At 38.0% G+C, this 19821-nt stretch overlaps 1 protein-coding gene across 1 annotated transcript in view; it reads left to right on the forward strand.

Annotated features, from left to right (window-relative positions):
• Positions 1–19821, forward strand: part of LOC308392093 (solute carrier family 23 member 2) — an 80275-nt gene that overhangs the window by 46655 nt on the left and 13799 nt on the right. The window contains exons 7-10 of the mRNA XM_080874958.1: positions 1356–1473; positions 3033–3189; positions 11622–11875; positions 18588–18752. Coding sequence (XP_080731084.1) covers positions 1356–1473; positions 3033–3189; positions 11622–11875; positions 18588–18752 — 694 coding nt within the window. The remainder of the gene's footprint in view (positions 1–1355; positions 1474–3032; positions 3190–11621; positions 11876–18587; positions 18753–19821) is intronic.

The following is a 19821-nucleotide window of genomic DNA, read 5'->3' on the forward strand; positions in this document are numbered from 1 at the left end:
CTACTAATCATGAGGTTGGTGGTTCGATCCCTGCCTGCTCCTTGGGCAAGATACTAACCCCAAGTTGCTCTCCGATGCAATGTGTGAATGTTAGATAGAAAGCTCTTGTGTAGAAGAAGCATACAAAAAGAATTCTTTTATGAACGGGTATGAATCGGTGAATGAGTCAGTGTATAGTGCTTTGAGTACTCAGAGCAAAGTAGAAAAGCACAACATAAGAACCAGTCCATGGGAAGACGTGCTCTTAAATGCATATCCGCCAGTAGAAATGATACTTCCAGTTCTAGAAAGCACTTTTATAGTTGGGCGCTGTTTTGATTTGAGGTCCTCTCTCTCCTCCGAGCTGATCATTCTGAAGCCAGTCTCCTCCTCTTTGGTAACTCCCATGACCCCTGTGTACTTATATCCATCTTTTCTGTGTGCCAATAAAGGCTGTGAAACTATTTGATTACCTTTTCCATTGGCTCTGCTTTCTGGTTCACCCTTGGTATTTAATCACACAAATGATGCAAACCTACAAATAAAACAACAAGACGCCAAAAGAGCCTGACAAACATGAATGCGGACATTTTGAAATGGACACTGAGAGAAATCAAAACACCAAACCAAAATCCTAAAATAGAAATAAAAATAAAATCTTCAAATACTAGAACCACCATGAACATCGACCATTAACCAAGACTGAAATATGGGGTCAAATTCAAAAACCACAATCAGTCTCAAGCATCATGACATTAATTCTATATTGACAAATTTACCCTCATTTATTTTTAAAACATAAATGCCTACTGTGTTAATCCACATCTCCAGCTAAGAATTGTGCCCTGTCTAGTGCTACCCTGTGAAATCTGTCTTCATTTAACATTTCTATCTTGAGATAATGCAGACTAATCCTGTTATATAGAGAGATATTTGTGGGTTTTAAAAGGTTGAGCACATCCACCTCCTGGTGCCATATATGGATAGTAATCAGTCATATCCTTCATAACTTCAGCAGTCTCTCTCTGGCCCTCATCCATCAATAGAAGTGTCAGTCCATATCCTGCAGCTTGTAGAAGCAGACATGGACAGCTTATTTGTAAATCACCTCTTTACTTCTATCTGACCAGTATTCATGCACAGTATGACATCTTTCATCACATTTAAAGTGTTACAAAAACATATTATTTTCAGGTGTCAAGTACCAGCCATGCCTGTTGTGTAAAGTGGCATGTTTTCACTTGCCCTGACCTCCCTGTAACAGTGAACCATGCCCTGCTAAAAAGAAATTCCACAAATAGCTGGAAGCAAGGGCCAAGCCTTTGGGGAAATTACTATGATTAACACATTTTATCCCATTTTCTTTTTTCCTATAGCACAGTGGGTCTGATTCTACTGTTCTCCCAATATCTCAGCAACGTTGATGTTCCAATGGTTTCTTACAAGAATAAAAAATGGATGGTGTTCCAGTATCCACTCTTCAAGCTGTTCTCTGTGAGTTGTCAAAATTTCCAAGTCTAATATGTTTCACTTGCTTTCCGTTGTGATAAAAAAGATCAAATTAAATGATGGGACCCCAAAAAAACAGTTTCGACCATCCTAACCTTGCTTCATAAAAAATTTAATGAAAAATAAGTTGTGAAATCATGTGGAGTCAAGTCAAAGTCTGCCAGTCAAGTTAGACTTGAAAAAACTAAATGTTGTCTATTTGTATAATAGACAACATTTGTATACTGAAAACAAGTTTACAATTTGACTTTTTGTTAAACACTAGTATGTTGAATCTGCCTTTTAACTCTGTGTAGGGATGATATTGCCTCTACTTTTAAACATTATTATGGCAGTCTATAGTGCTGATAACATTACACTGGGAAAAAAATCTTTTGAAAAAATCGTTTTGAAAATAGAAAGAAAAAATAATATAATTTATTTTTAAGCTGTTGTTCTTTCCTCTTTCATGTTCATACAATGGGATACCTTGAAAGTGTCTGTGCTCGGCTGAAACACAATCCTTTTGTGGCTCCCAAGAAGACAACAAGCATCAAAACTTGGCGTGCTTTCAATAAACATTTTTCTAGAATGAGATCTGTTTCATATCAGCAGCTACATCTCTGCTGCAGATAAAAGAAAATTAAAAAAAGTTTTGATGACAGCATCATCCATGGCTTTCTTTTTAAGCTACTAAAAAAATAGAGATTTAAAAGAATGGCAAAAGATCAAATGGTGGGTAGAAATATTTCCAGAAAAGTCTGAAAACACCAACAACATCTAAATGCCTGTTGATATTAGAGTAAACAATGCTTAACTGCTCTAGCTATTCATCAGTATTCATTATCATAAAATATGGTATTTTTCTTTCTATCTAAGAAAAGATTGTGTACACATAATGTGTACCCACACATAATGTGTACCCACAAACAAAAGTACACACAATCTTCTGTCAAGTCATATTCTTTTTTAGGCTATCATTATAATGGATATGATACTTGGTAACTGAAATCTTCTAGAATTAATTATCTCAAGTTTACCCATGAACTTTCCATGAATCCCACTCAGTTATCTTCATTCATGGATTCTACAGATCAATGTATCATGATGACTTTAAGGCAGAAATTTAGATAATATAATGAGCTCATTCTGCTTGCATGTTTGCCTGACTATGAGTTATGCTTTCACTTTCCTCGATATGTCCTAAATAAAAGCATTCATGTGCACAGTTCTTTTCTCCCATGTAATCCCTGTACAAATGCGATGATTAAAAAAAACCCACTGGAGTCCCAGACAAACTGTATGCACATGTATTCAGGCTCATATTTATGACAGCTGCAGAAGTACATCTACCAAATTGATCAATAATGTGATCGTGCTTAAGCTGTCACCACCATCTTACATTTGACGAAGGGGTGTGGATGGAAAGGGCTGGTTTATTGGTTTTAAGATAGATTCACGTGGAACATCTTATCACCTCAAAGTGTTACTGAAAACAAATTCGGACTTGCATTTTTTGTATTAGTTAAATTTTTTGTTTTTCTGTTTTTGATAACAAATTCCAGGTTTTGTTTGGCATGTGTGGTGGCTGGCTTATCTGTTTCTTGCTGACCATTTTTGATGTCCTGCCTTCAAAGTCTGATAAGTATGGCTTCTCAGCCAGAACCGACATAAACCTGGATGCTGTTACAAACTCTCCATGGTTCCATGTGCCTTATCCTGGTAAGTGAATAGGTATCATACTTCAAACAGTTCTTTTATTTTACTATATATATATTTTTGTTTACTTTTTTAATTTTCTTGAACACCTTTCCTCAGAAATCTTTAATTTTAGTAGTTGTAATACCCTTATTAGGGAAACTACTTTGCTTCATAAACATATAAAGTTGCAAAAGTCCTGTAGTAACTGCATTATTAAAGATCTGCCATTTATTGCTGTATTACAAATAAAGTAAAAATTCTTAGAAGTTATGTTACCATTTGGCTTGCTTGCTTCTCATTAGGCTACTCTTGATAAACATGCAAAACTGTGGTTAGTTAACCCTTTAAGACCTACCATAGAACCAAGTCCGCCAGAGCTTATATTATATTTTTACATGCTGTAGTGCCATGTTTGGGAGCATTTCAAGTTGCTATACATCAATACAACCATTATAGCCCAAATTTTAATAATATGTATGCATTAAGTGCATAGTAATTGTTGGAAAAAATGTTGAAAGAAGTTTTTGCTTTTTTAACATATAATACAGAAATTTAAGAGGCTTATCCCTCAAAACTGTAAATACAAAATAGTTGCACAAAATAGTTTCCAACCACAGGAAATTTATTTTGAGTGTCTTCATAGTTTTATTTTTGAAAGACAACAATTTTTATGTACTGCAGGAAAAACGAAAATAAATATTATAGTGCAAATTTGCAAAAAAAAAAAAAAAAAAAAAACAGCATATGCATCAAAATAAACTATTTCCAGCAGTGCAATATGAGTCCTAAGCATCCCAGAAACGACACAGAAAGTCATAAAGTCAAACATAATTTTTAAAAACACCAGTATAGGCTTACAAGGCCCTGATGGTAAAAAACTACATTTCCGAGATTATGACGTCACTCCCTGTTTCGGGCAGGTAATGGCGGACATGTGATAGTTCTATTCCAGCGTAGGAAGTGTTACGAACAGCTGATCGGATCGGCAATATTATGTTTTTGTTGCTGCAAGCGCTTTTTATGCAATTTTTGCAAAGCTACATGTGGAAGGAAACTGTGACCTAGGAAAAGCTGATGGCATAAGATGTAAGTACAACTCCTCCGGTTTCATATGCAAAAAAAAATATTGCGCTAGCTTACGTGGTTGCAGTTCTACCAGGATTTAAAAATAGTTATGCAAAACAGAGCGTGCCTGCTCCGACCGGCTTTAAAGGGTTAAATGTTGCACAATTGCTGTTAACTGATTCACACATGATTAGATATGAAACTAGACATTTATTTATGATTGATTGCTTAATGCGTATCTGCTAAAACCTTGGTATGTAAGTGAAGAGTGACAGATTGATTGACTGTATCATTCAGGGCATAACACCTTGTGCCAACAGTCAGTTTGCTCTGACTGGTAAGAAGTCATGTGGGATTTGACTGCGGAATGTCTGTTTTGTAGTTTGAAAGAACACATGTTTGTAGAGGATTGGGACCTTTTTTAAAAACAAAAACAAAAAGGAGATCAAAGCAAAACAATATCATTTTGTAACAGGAACAATATATAGTCCAGGTAAGGGTATAAAATGCATTTCCCTGTTGGAAACTCACAGGTTCAGCTTGATGTCAGTATTTTTTTATTCAATAAACATGCTGGGAAAGTCAGCTGTAGGACTTTAGTTGTTTGCACCTATCATCTGCTGTTTACAGATGGTACAAAAGTATCCATATTACTGAGTTCAGATATTCCAATCGTGGCCATAGGCATATAAAATCAAGGATGAAAGCGTACAAACTGCGTCTACTCCTTTTCTTCTGAACGAATGGGTCACTCTCAGGAGCTCAGGGAATTCCAGCATGACACAGTTATAGGATGCGACCTGTGCAACAAGTCCAGGCTTGAAATTTCCTCGTTATTAACTATCCCACCGTCAACTGCTACTGGTATCATAACAAAGGTGAGGTGCATAGTGTATATATGACATCAACCTTCTGGCCTCACTACAGACCTCCAAAGTTCATGTGGCCTTCAGAATAGTGCAGTGTATATAGAAGAGCAATTTATAGAGAATGTCATGGAATTGGTCTCAATGGCCAAACAGCTGCATCCAAGCCAGTCACAACGCAAAGTACAGAAGGGGACAAGGTCCCATAATTTGTACGTTGGTCCATGAGTCCTGACCTCAACCTGACACCTTTGGGATAAATTAGAGCAGAGACTGTGAGCCAGGCCTTCTCTTACAACATCAGTGTCTGACTTCACAAATGCACTTCTGGAAGAATGTCAAAAATTCCCGGAACACTTGAAGCTGTTATAGCTGCAAATGGTGGGCCAACATTATATTAAACCCTTTGCATTAACCATGGGATGTCACTCAACTTGATGTGTGTGAAGGCAGATGAGCAGATTAGCAAATACTTGCCGATACTTGCCAAACAAATACACAAAATTGTTTGAAATGATGGCAGGAAAAACACTTGCCTTTTAATGATGTCCTGTTGTGAACCCAAAGAATTTTGACAGCACATGATAGTTTTTAATGTTAGAAGTTGAAGACTGAAAGCAGTATTAACTGCAATAGTGCAGACAATGATAAAGATAGTGAATGTTAAATAAGTTTAATTAGCATGTTTGGGTTTTATTGGGTTTAGCTGGTGATAATCTGAAGATTTTGGTACAGTAGAAATAGATATATACCTTTTATACCTTTAATCAATGGAAAATTGCTCAGGAGATTGCTAAAGGAAGAGATTTCCCCAAATATCAAGGAACTGAAAACAAAGTTTTATGTTGCAAATTCTCAAAGATGCTGGGAAAATCATCTTTTCAATAGCTAAAAAAGTCTACTGGCGAGCCAGATTTAAAAATAAATGCATCCTCTAGTGCAGCGATGGGGAACTCCAGGCCTCAAGGGCCGGTGTCCTGCAGATTTTAGATATCACCCTGGACCAACACATCTGAATGAAGTGATTAGTTCATTGCTGGGCCTCTGGAGAACTTCAAGACATGTTGAAGAGGTAATTTGGTCATTTAAACCAGCTGTGTTGGATCAAGGACACATCTAAAACCTGCAGGACACCGGCCACTGAGGCCTGGAGTTCCCACCCCTGCTTTAGTGCCTGTTGTGTTAAAGTTGTGACAATGTTGTATGTAATGACAAGGATTTTAAATTTGATTCTGGATTTAACAGGGAACCTATGAAGAGAAGCCAGTTTGGGTGAAATATGCTCTCTTTCTAGTCCCTGTCACTACTCTCGTTGCAGCATTATGGATCAACTGAAAACTTCTCTGAGAGCTTTTAAGACATCCTGATAATAACAAATGACAGTAGTCCAGTCTAGAAGTAATACGTGTATTTACTACTTTTTCAGTATCTGAGACAGAATGTTTCTAAATATTATAGATGTTGCGCAAATGAAAGAAACCACATATCTTGGTCAAAAACAACTCCAGGATTCCTGCCAGTGTTACTGGAGGTAATGCCATCCAGTGTAAGCATCTGGTTGGACACCATATTTGTAAGATTTTTAGGGTCAAGTGCAATAACCCTAGTTTCATCAGAATTTAGAAGTAAAGTGAAATTAGACGTCTTAGAACTCTTTATGTCTTTAAGACACTCCTGGAGTTGAACTAATTGGTGTATGTCATTTGGTTTACATATCCAACTTTTTCTGTATTTAAAAAAAAGTATGCTATGCCTAATGGAATAATACTACCTAATGGAAATGTGTACATTGACACCCAAACTCAAGGACTTTCTTGACTCAAATGACAACGGAGAGGTCTCTGATTCAACACTGTGGGAAACATTAAAAGTCGTAATGCGTGGTGAAATTATTTCCTATAGCTCAGGCCTCAAAAAGGAGAAGATGAAGCAACTTTCTGAAATTAATAGTGCCATTCCTCGTCTAGAAAGGGCTTACCAGAATTCTAAATCACCTGAGGATTACAGAGAGATATTAAAACTCAAATACGAATACAATGCAATTATGAGTGACCAGGTTACCAACCTACTACTGAAGCTGAAACATAAACATTTTGAGATAGGAGACAAACCCGGTAAATTGCTAGCGCAACAACTAAAAGGAACACGAGCTTCGAGAGCAATTCACAAAATAAGATCTAAATCTGGTGCTTTTCTAACAAGCCCTATAGAAATTAATGAGCACTTCAGAGAGTTCTATCAGGAGTTGTACTCATCCCAGCTGAATGTAACACAGTCTGCCTTAAATGACTTTTTTGATTCTCTCAGTCTGCCTAGGCTAGATGAAGCTGCCAGAGATCAACTCGATTCGGACTTTACATTGCAAGAAGTGGTAGCTGCTATTAAGTCATTTGCATCTGGGAAGGCTTCAGGCCCTGACGGTTTTGGCATAGAATTTTATAAGAAATTTTGTGATGGTCTTGCTCCATTCTTGCTTAGGATGATGCGTGATCCTAAAAACAGGGGCGTACTACCCCAAACTCTGTATGAAGCAAATATTTCGTTAATCTTGAAGAAAGGCAGAGATGACTCAGATCCTGCTAACTTCAGGCCAATTGCTCTTCAAATTTTTGATTGAAAAGTGATAACCAAAATTTTAGCAACTAGACTGAACAAGTACTTGACCTCTATTATTCACCCCGATCAAACGGGATTTATCCCTGGCAGACTTTCTTTTTTCAATGTTAGAGGTCTTCTCAACACCATCTATTCTGACCATGGTAGTTCGGCAGGAGCAGCAATTTTAGCTCTTGATGCACACAAAGCCTTTGATCAGGTTGAGTGGTTTTATATGTTCGAGTCATTACGGAAGTTTGGGTTTGGTGAAATATTTATATCTTGGGTAAAATTTGTATACGCAAATCCAACCTGTTCAGTTCTCACAAATGGAGAGAGGTCGGCGCCATTTCCTTTGCAGCGCTCTGTTCAGCAGGGCTGCCCCCTGTCTCCTGCTCTATTTGCTCTGGCATTAGAGCCCCTTGCGATTAAGATAAGAGCACATCCAAAAATACAAGGGCTCTTGGTCAGAGGGGTTGAAACTGTTATTAGTTTGTACGCAGATGATGTACTATTATACCTGCGTAATGCAGAAGACTCTGTACCATCCCTTCTTAATCTGGTCACCTCATTTGGCAAAATTTCAGGATATACAATTAACTGGGTTAAAAGTGAACTTATGCCTTTATCTAAAACCGGTTCACCGAGTTTTCTTTGTAACGTTCCATTCAAGATAGTTAACGACCATCTCACATACCTTGGATTAACTGTTCCTAAAGATCCCAAATTAATTTTTAGCTTGAACTTTGCTGAATTCTTGTCAACATTAAAGCATAACATCGAGTCATGGAAAATTCTTCCCCTGTCTATGGTTGGTCGTATAAATTCCATAAAAATGGTCTCTCTTCCTCGATTTCTGTATCTTTGCCAAAATCTTCCTATTTATCTCACTTCCTCTTTCTTTAAGGAGTTGGACTCAATTATTACTTCTTACATATGGAACAACAAGAATCCTAGGATTTCAAAATTACATCTACAAAAATCCAAATTGGAGGGAGGTCTGAGTTTACCAATATTTAAACATTATTACTGGGCTGCAAATCTAAGAGCCTTGACCTTCTGGCAGCAGACATCCTCAGATCTTGGTGATTTCAACATCCCCCTTTGGGTTAAAATGGAGGCTGGCATTGTAAGGGGCTCCTCTCTAGAGGCCCTGCTTCTCTCAAAAGTAGGGAGGGCTGAGAGTCTTAAGAAACTGGGGTTTGTTCCGAAACAATCTGTGCGGATTTTAAACCAAGTTAGAGGTTTTTTTGAACTGCCAAACTCCTCTGTGCAGGCACCAATATGTGATAACCATGCCTTTTTGCCTCCTTGGGATGATAAATCCTACTATGTTTGGAAGGAGAAGGGCTTACTCAAATTCAAAGATCTTTATATAGATGGAAAATTTGCATCATTTTATCAACTTAAGCAAAAATTTGATTTACCGCATTCACATTTTTACCGTTACCTACAAGTCAGGCATTTTATGCAATCCAATATGAAGAATTACCAAGATGTTCCACATGAACATAACCTTTTTAAGGTGTTCCTGAGCCCTCCTTACTCCAAACATTTGATTTCTACAATTGTACGTTTGTTTGATGACAGCATTGAAGTGCAGACTACGAGGATAAGAGACGCTTGGAGGGAGGAATTGGGCATAGAAATATCAGAATCAATGTGGGACAAATGCCTATCAAAAATTCATTCCTGCTCTGTTAACAGCAGACATCAATTAATACAATTTAAAATTGTCCATCGGCTACATTATTCCAAGGTTCGACTACACAAAATTTATTCTTCAACTTCCCCCATATGTGACAGATGTAAAACATCAGAGAGCACATTGGCTCACGCTTTCTGGCATTGCCCCTCATTGACCAATTTTTGGTCCAAAATATTTGATTGGTACTCTAAAGCTTATGGGATTTCCATCTTACCCAATCCAGAAATTGCAGTTTTTGTGCTGTGTACGTTCCAGAACTATCCCTGCGACTGTGCGGGTGCCAATCGACCTCGGAATGATGATTGCGAAAAGACTTATTCTAAAGGAATGGAAGTCCGCTGCTCCTCCCTCCTTCAGTGTCTGGCTCAATGACATGTTATCAGTCATTCAGCTGGAAAAAGTTCGATACCTGCAAACACCTGCAGCAAATGTTTTCTCAAAATCCTGGACTCCGTTTTGTTCTCATCTTGAGAAAGCTCACGTTGTATAAACATGTACCATGGCACTGCAATTTCCCTGTTTATTACATATTCATGACATTTAATTTGTTATGGATACTGGTAGTTTCTGATTTTAATGTTTTCTTTCTTTTTTCTTTTGTCTTTCCCTATTGACTATTATTATTGTGCTATTTCTTGTCCTATCATCTCAGCGCCTGAGCTGTATTTGTTTGTTGATGGAGTTTTCTATGCTGAAAAAATTAAAATAAAATATTGGAAATGTGTACATTGTAAACAGGTCCAAGCACTGAACCATTGAAACTCAATAATTAACCTTTGTGTGTGAAGAGGACTTGCCATTTACATGGACAAATTAAAGTCTGTTAGATAGACATGATTCAAACCACTGCATTGCAGTACCTCTAATACCTAAAGCATGGGAAATTCTCTGTAATAAAACATTTAAAGTGAACAGTATCAAATGGTGCACTGAGGTCTAGCAGGACAATTCAATTCAATTTTCTTTATTGTCCCACAAGGGGAAATTAGACAAGCACACAGATGAGTCCATTGTCAGAGGGCATTAAAAGTTCATTTGTAACGTTAAATAATGCTGTTTCTCTATTGTTTCATAGCTGAAACTCTTCAGTTCTCTTTACAACTACTTTTTCAATAATTTTTGATATTGGGGTAGGACTTTGAGTAGTCTTGTGGGAATGGGCTCTAAAAGACATGCCGATGGTTCAGAGGAAGTAATTACTGAAGTTAAGTAAAAAAGATCAATTAGGGAAAGAGTCAATATATAAATATAATCTAGTAAATAAATCAGAAGTAAGGCTACATTAAAATATGCAGATGAGATGCTGACTTAGTCTGATACTATGGTTAAATTATACATCTTGCTGAAGGCTGACGACAGCTTTCCTATTTTAGATGGAAGCGAACAGGGGTGAACCTAAAGGGGAGCATGGTGTGTATTTCAAGGTTTTCGTAACATTGATTGAAAGTAAAGTAATATAAAATACTGTCTCAATTAAATTGCACTAATAATTAAAAATATAAATATTAAAGCTTTTTGCACAAGCCAATAAAAATATACATGGGCCTGTAAAACTCCACTGACCTGAGGGATTTTAGGTTGGACCATGAATTATTGTTAATATTAATTAACGTCTACAGCATCATAACATCTTGTTTTCAACAGCACAAAAACTTTGAAGAACAGAGCAAACTTCAGAATGCTGATATGGTTGTGTCTCTTCATTCACTCATTCACTTGCACACTTTAACGCATTGCAACACATGTACAAAAACTCATAAAACCTTCCAAAATGAGTAAAGATTTAAAAAAAAAAGATACTTTAGTTTATACATATATATCTTATTTTATTTGGGTTTGACTCTACTTGAAAGTGTTTATAATTTTTTGCATTTAAGAAAATGTTCTCTTTAAAAAAATTAATTTAAATGAAATGTAATATGACATGTGAATGCAAGTGAGCTCCAACAGACCAGGTGTCATCATTGCCGACATGATTTAAAGTATCCAGAGTGTTAAAATAAGTTAAACAATTAAAAAGCACAAAAATGGTTTGATCAAACTAAACTAATGGGCACTCAAACTACAATTTTTTACTCAGGCAAATAAATAAATCTTCATGTTTATTAAAACTGACAATGACTGATTCATCTATTAGGTACTGTAGCCACTGACATGATTTCAGTCTTCCTGTTCCTATAGTTTAGGAAAGCTTAAGTATGCCTCCTCTGCATCCACAGGCCAATGGGGTGTGCCCACAGTGAGTTTGTCATCAGTGCTGGGTATGATGGCCGGGGTCTTGGCATCGACCATGGAATCTATTGGTGACTACTATGCTTGTGCTCGCTTGTCTGGTGCCCCTCCACCACCCATACACGCTGTCAACCGAGGCATCGCCGTAGAGGGTATTGGCTGCATACTTGCTGCTCTGTGGGGAACTGGAAATGGCACCACTTCCTACAGCCAAAACATTGCTGCACTGGGCATTACAAAGGTATATACAATCTCTTATCTGGTTGTAGATCTCTTGAAGAAGGCAATTTGTAAGATTTTTAATTCATTTGATTCAAAACATAACAAACATTTGGGGGACTTTTAAACCTTTAGTCCAAAAGAATAGTAAAGAAAAGACAGGAACGCAAGGAGGAAGACATGGGGCCTTACAGTATATGGTTTGCCTGTTAAACCCAGTGTGCTAAACTGGTACCCTCAAGTGGTTTATCAATCACACACACACGAATTCATATGTGACAAGACAACTCTTTGTCATTCCCAAGGAAAAATGGAACAATGGAACCAATTAGTAGATGACCCTGTATTTTATCCAAATTTCCTGAATTTAGAATGCTCTTGTAACCCTGGCATGTCCTGTCTTGTAATACCATCCGAGAAACATGGACTCCGACGACCATGTTCCATGCACATTCATGGTTAAATAAAGAGTAAATCTCAAGTGGTCCAATGAAAGTAGGAGAGTCTGCAAGATTGAATCCGTAACAGAACATGCTTGGTGGAAAGCCAAAATCTTTTAACCTGTTAAGCAATAGGGTTTGGATGTCTTGCAATGATCGGCACTTTATTTATTCTGCTCATTTGTCCGAAGCAGAGCTACCTGTGTCACCCTCCAGAGCCGCGGACATGTGCAGAAATTGTGTTGCACAGACAGTACAGAACACTCTCCTTCCACAGAGGGAAACGAGGGTGGCTGATCGCCTAGTTGCTGATGATGTCAGGGAGTTATGGGCATATTCTTCCCATGCTATCTGGGAGCTCCAGGTGGAGGGATTCATGGACACTGTGCATCAGAGGAAGGCCTCCAGCTTCTGGTTTATCCTCTCCACCTGGTCATAATGTCTGCAGGTAAAACCCAGAAAAAAGACTAACCTGGGTTCCCAGGGCAGAGCAAAACTCTTTTCACACCCAGGAGGTAATTTGAGGACCACAATCCAACAAGATGTCCCAAAGAATTCTCATGCTGAGTCATTACTTGGGCATCCAGTGAGGATACAGTTTGGGTAAGCTGATGAAGTAGGCTGCTTTAGAAAAGTATAGTAAGGATGACTATGTTATCTGGCGAGCGGGGAAAGGCCAGGGCAAGGCCTCCCAGGTGTAGGAAAAGATCGGTGGAGTCCCGTGGGTGGAGAGCTGCAAACCTTATTTTTAGCACAAACCTGGCAAGCAGACACATATTCCTGGACATCATTCTTGAGAGAGGACCAGCAGAACAGACATTGGATGAAGGTTATTGTCCAGTCAGTGCTGGAATAGCAAGTGAACCAGACCATATGCCACCAATTACAAATCATGGATTCAGTCTACCACGTCAGAGACTCAGGCATCTGAGGGTGATGTACTTCTCCATGGCCTCCTGTTCCAGCTTGGACAGACTGTACAGTCTCAGACTTCATTTTTTCCAATAATTTATGAAAATATGCTCCCCTCAAAACATGCTCTTCCCATATATCTTGTTCTGTTGATATGTGGAGCAGCAGAGCTTTGTGTTTTGCCAGCTGAGTTTCCTGCTGGACAAGCCGGCGACAAGAACACAGTTGAGTCCACTGAGCCCATTTTTGGCTCGAGCATTCTGTCACACAGCCAGGACTCAAACACAGACTCAGAATGCAGTTTGGTGAATTTATTGACAGTGATGTGAAAAAACGTATTTACAGTGTCTTTCAATAAAGGGAAGACATCCAGAGTTTCTATATACAGAATCCAAGCTGATGGGCCGATAGATTCCACTCCATCTTTAGACTTGATAGTGAAACAGTTTTCTTTCTCCAACTCTCATGCATAAATCCAAAGAGAGAAGGATGACATTTACACAGGTGAACAGATTTACGGAACAGGGATGAGTATCTACCACTAAGAGTTAAACGATCAAGCATAGACACAAAAAACTGATATTCTGTCTCCACAAAAATGTCCAAACTATCCTGGACAAGCCCCCATTTATTTTACGACTCAGCTCAAAAGCCACAACATAAATTTGGAGACTAATACCAGAATTTCACAGAGGTTTTATTTTAAATTGCATAAGAAGGTGGCTAAAATACTGTAGCTGGTACCACTAAGACAAAGACTGGTGAGCCTTTATGAAAGCCCACTTCAAGTATGCCTTTATCCACACCTGACTAGGTGTGATTGATTAGCAACAGCTGAACACTCTTGCACTGCCACTGCAAAGAGATTAGGGGCTGCAGAGGGGCATAATAATGTCCTCCATATTTGAAGGGAGCCAACTGATCACCAGATGAGGAGCAGGTGAGTTGATTACCGTAGGTATACCAGGCTGGAGTGCAAAAAACAAGAGGATTCTGCCTCTGAAATTAAGGTGTGGTTACCACACATGCACGCCCACACACATATAGGCACACAAACAGTCAAGAGGAATAAGAAAGCCAAGTTGGAGAGAAAGAAAAACTGGCAGGACTACCAGGAGGACAGAAGGACTATGACACAGAGTGTGCATCCAGATATATTACAATGAACAAATCTTTCACATTACCTACAGACACTTAATTCATTGCCAGGTAAGAGTTAAACATGTTAATATACATGTCTTCACACCAGTTTTGGTAGGGTTTCCTAAAATGGCTGTAAGACTACATAAATTCTGAAATTCTGAAGTGCAATTAGTCACATATGTCAATCAGCTTTTGTGGTAATTTGGCATGCATTTGAGTAAATGAAGACATTTAAAGGCATAGAGGAGCAAATTTATAACTGAATTTCCTCAGACGACTGTCCTCAGAAGTACTATCTGTAGTTTTGTTACTGAAGTTGCTACATTAAGTTGTCTGGTCTAAACTAACCCCTCTAACTCTGGTGAGACACACACAGTATCTATTGTGTACTTGGATAATTTGTCACAAAGAATTTGAACACTTAAATAATAAGTGACTGCAATAAAGATTTCTTAAATTTTGTATTCATTTTATTTTATTATTATGCAATAAAACATTTTTAGGATACAGATGTTATTGTCATTAAAGTATCTATAAGTAACATTCATTCCTCACTTAATATGATGTCCTGTGCCCTGTATTATCTGGGCATATGATGCCCCTACCCCATAAAAAAAATGAAAGGAGAGAAAACTAAATTAACTTTGCAATGCACAAATAATGTTGATTCATGTCAAACAATGGTGATTCATCTGTCTGAGAGCTTTGGTGGTGATATATGTACATAGCCATTAATATAAATACTAGCTGCATATTTGTAGTTGTAAGAAGAGAGTTTGATGTTAATTTAGTATTCTAAAATATTCACTGAAACAGCCTAAAAATAATAATAACACATACTATTAATGGCCATGTGACTGAAATATCTGTAAATATTTTTCCATACAGATGGGTGGTTGGAGCAGTTAACAGCCTTGGCAGATCCATACTATATACAGAAATAGTTCAGTAGAACTGCGATTATACAAGTAAGATTTTTTATAAGTTATACATTTGTATTTTAGTGGATAACTACCGTTTTAACTTTTGGATGGACTCAGTGGAACCAGAGATAGTGAGCAGGGCAAGCAGGGTGAAATATGATTTTATTTGACCTTTAGATTATGGTCTTGTGATACAATTAATGGGAGAGGAAGGCTATAAACACGAATGATTTAGTTATATTGCATTGTTGTTGTTTGTGAGTCTTACTGTTTGTGCTGCAGACTAAACTACATATTTAACTGTCACAGCTGGGGAAGCAGTCGTGTGATGTATTGAAGGAGGACCCAAGTTGCAGACAGTGGTGGTGATGTGAGGGAATTTTATTTACAGTGTGGCAAGTGGCAAACAGGAAATGTGGAACAGGCTAGACAAAAACTAAACTGGGAAAACTAGAAACCAAACCTGAAATCATAATATACGGAGACACACGGGATGAGGAGCAGAGAGACGTTGAGAACACCAGATTACGCAAAATAACACAGACGAACCCATGGGGTGCATAGGTAGAAGCACACTATAAGTACAGACACAAGGTAATCAGGAAAGAACACACAGGAGGAACACACAGCTGAACTTAATGGGCATGACAAGACACAGAACTTCAAAGTAAAACAGGAAATCATAAACAGTTTTACAAACAAACTCAGGAACACGAACACAGCACCGGGAAAGCACACAGGCAGGAATAAAAAAACACTAAGAATCAAAACCCTGAGAACTATTGAACAAAATACCAAAATCAGAATAAATACTAGAACACAGGACAATAGGAACAGTAAACACAAAACGCTGGGTCTAACGACCCAGGACCATGACACTGACAACCATATACAGTTTAACTGATGGAGCAGTCCCTGTTATTTTTTTTTTTAATTTACAGAGTCAAAGCAGCCCTGTTTTGATTCATAGCAGAAGTTAAAGCTCAGATTTTGTAAATTGCTGTTGTAAGTGCCAATATACACTCACCAGCCTGCAGAAGTTCTAATCAAGCATCAGAATAGGGGTAAAGGTAATTCAAGTAGTTTTTTACATGGTTGTTGGTTTCAGTATTTGAGAAATGGATGATCTACTGGGATTACTACTGAACAGTACTTATCTTGGCCTTGTTGATGTCAGGTGTCAGAGGAGAATGGCCAGGCTGCCTGAAGTTAAGAGGGCAAATGTAACTCACTAATCTTCTCATATGCAATTACTCAACACTCAACCAATGTGGAGACAGACAGAGAGACATTGTACACACAATCACACTCCCCAAGCGTACTCTAAGAACCGGGTCTAGGTACCCTTGCCCCTGGAGGGGGAAACTGCACCCAGACCCAGGTGGTGTTACCCTTTTCCCTGCGGTGGGGAGAGGCAGACCGCCCCGACTCCGCAGCAGCAGGGAGGCCCCACACTCCAGACCCCAGTCGGACGGCCAACTCCTCCTCCTGGCCCCCCGCTCCAGCAGGTCGGAGAGAACAGGGGTGTGAGAAGACTCCAAACCTCCCTCCGCCCGCTCCTATGTAGTGTTGATGCATGTGTGTTCTAAGGTGCATTTAAAACCCAGGAGGGCATGGAGCTACCTGCCAGAGAGCAGCAGGTAAGCGCATAGCCCCTCCTGATAGCCCTCAGTGTCTACGTGTTTTTAAAATTGAGAGGTGGGCAACGACGCTAGGGGTGCGGTGTACACCCTGAGGGTCTTAGTCAGAATAGTATTTCTGAATACACATCACTTCAAATCACATGGGTTAGTCAAAGTCAAATGTACTTATATAGCACATTTAAAACAACAGCTGTTGAGCAAAGTGGTGTACATTTAAAACAATCAAAAGAGATGACAAAAAGCCAGGGAATAAAAGTGGTTTACACCACTTTTAGTGGGTTACACCAACCAAAGACTTCATGGGGTCCCCATATTAAATGGGATGTTTCCAGCAGGGTAATATACTATGTCCCAACGCACAAAAATATTTTTAAACTGTTCCTTGAACAACTTGACAATGACATCAATATACTCTATAGGTACCATGTGACAAAGTGGGTGAGAGTACCACTTGTCCATATTCTTAGTTAACATTCTTGTTTTGATTTAACCATATTTCACATGTAATCTGCAATAGGCAAACATCTACTATCCCGGGTTTGTTTATGTTTTGCACTTTTACAGATTATATAATATAACATCTTGGTTTAAATCAATTCCTACAAGTTTGTTAAGTTAACATGTTCTTTATTTCAACTGTTAATTTGTATTGTTTAGAACTTACCTTACCTACCTGTCTTCCAGAAACAAAAGGAGGAAATGTAGTTTTACTTCCTGCTTTATAGCTTCTGGGTTCATCTGAGGTCACAGGAAGAGACCAAGTGCGGGAGGGGAAGAACTCTTATAATTTAATAAAGTTGATTTTAGAGGGTTTATGAAGAAATAGATTTATTGTTGTAATATGTATTGATTACACCACAGAGTTCATGTTGCCAGTAAAGAGTAGTAGTAGAGGTTTGAATATAATTATGTTCATCTTACCTACCGAATGGAATAGTCCAGAGGAGAAATCGTTTGGTTAAGTGGACTATTTAAGCAGAACTCGGGTGTTTGAGAAGAAAGGTTCAGGTCAGTGTAGCTGTGTGCAGTTTGACCTTAATTTCTGTTGATTTAAGTTCAGTTATGTTTATTTGAACTGAGTTAGTTATAGAGTTGAGTTTCTTATTTGTTTTTTGGTAAATATTATTTGGGTCACAAAATGGTGAATAAATCACTTGCTACACTGGGCAGCATCAGTCTCCTGCACTTCTTTGACCGCTTAAGTCAAGTCCTACCACACACCATTTAAAAAGAACACCTTTGGGAGATTTTCACCAATTACTGAAAGGGACCAAAACCAAATTTACTTTTGACTACTGACAACATTCAAGATGGATTTATATGTATTATGTATATATGTTTGTTTGTGCATTGGTTAATGGTAATCTAAATCCACTTGTATTCATGTCTTGTTTGAAAGTGCAGGTTACTGTATTTTCAATTAAAAAAAAATTGCGATTAGTATGTACACACCTGTTAAAAACATGTACACCCTGTCTTATCACAGGACAATTTCAGATATAGTTATTATTTAATATTATGGCATCGAAACGCTTAACCACTCTTCCTGTGTTGTCATGTCACATGTCCAGTGAGACCCAGAGATTCTTCCAACATCCTTGCAAAAATAATGATGGTTTAAGTTTTCTTGTGTACACCTTACAGTGAGTCCCTGTGCTCTGTTTTTATGTTAGGTTGGTAGCAGGCTGGTCCTCCAGACAACTGGAATTCTGATGATCATCCTCGGAATCTTTGGAAAGTTTGGAGCAATTTTTATCACTATCCCAGATCCAGTCATTGGGGGCATGTTCCTTATTATGTTTGGAATGATTGCAGCAGTTGGGATATCCAACCTCCAGGTAAACACAATTAATTTCACAGCATATCAAATTGCATTTGTCTTTTATTTGGTGCACCTTTTTTTTTATTCAGAGTAACTAGAGCATAGCTTAATAAGATGCCCTAATCCTTAACCCCTTCAAATAAAACAACACTGCTAAACAAAACACCATCTCTATTAAGGCTTTCTTGGACTCACTGGTTCCACAGTGAGCGGTGTTGTTAAATCTATCTAGAATACAGGCAAAAACAGAAAATAAGGATCATGTGTGTAATAAAAACTTTATTTGCTTTTTATTGTCATTAACTTGTCTACCATTTGGCACTTTAAGCAACCTTTAAGAAATCTGCTGCACAAAAATGTCTCAATATTGTAAAACTGCTTTGATGTTAGATATTGAGCTTGGCAGTTGTTAGCGCACTGTAAGTGTAATCCGTAATACATGAAATTCAATGTAAGTACAGTAATATGTGATTTCAAGGTTAGGTTGAGTGAGTAAGGGTCAATAGTAATCACCTTTCCCGTATCAAGCTATTTCAGTTTGATTACAGCAAACATATTGGACAAACATACAGACAAGAAGATAGTAATTTAATGATATTCCAAAAAAGGTTTTTGAGTGTTTGTTTTTCAACCACAAACATATTTCTTAATGCCTAAATGAGAACTGAAAACTAAACACTGTGAATTTTTAGCTGTTATAAAAGTCTCCGACTTCGAGACTAATTAATTGTTGAAAAACATAAGTGAGACGGCGTTTAAGGAAGTACTTGCTAGAAAATACAGTAAATGCAAATACCTTAACTGAATTGTTGCACAACTGTATTATTAGTTCCACCCCTCTATGGTATTTTTTGGCTAAAGAACTTGCTCTATCAGTTTTTGTAAAGATGAAAAATGACGGTGTTTTCCCAAGCTATATTTTGTAGCTATTTCGTTTTGTACTGTTGTAACACTATTGTGTATCATGTTTCATTATTATAGGCAGGTAATATAGTCTTATACATACATCCGCACACACACAGATATATATATATATATATCTACACTGACCTCACTGTGACCCGTGTTAACCTGTCATGACCAAA

This window comes from Rhamphochromis sp. 'chilingali', assembly GCF_963969265.1.
Source record: "Rhamphochromis sp. 'chilingali' genome assembly, chromosome: 2".
Taxonomy (NCBI): domain Eukaryota; kingdom Metazoa; phylum Chordata; class Actinopteri; order Cichliformes; family Cichlidae; genus Rhamphochromis; species Rhamphochromis sp. 'chilingali'.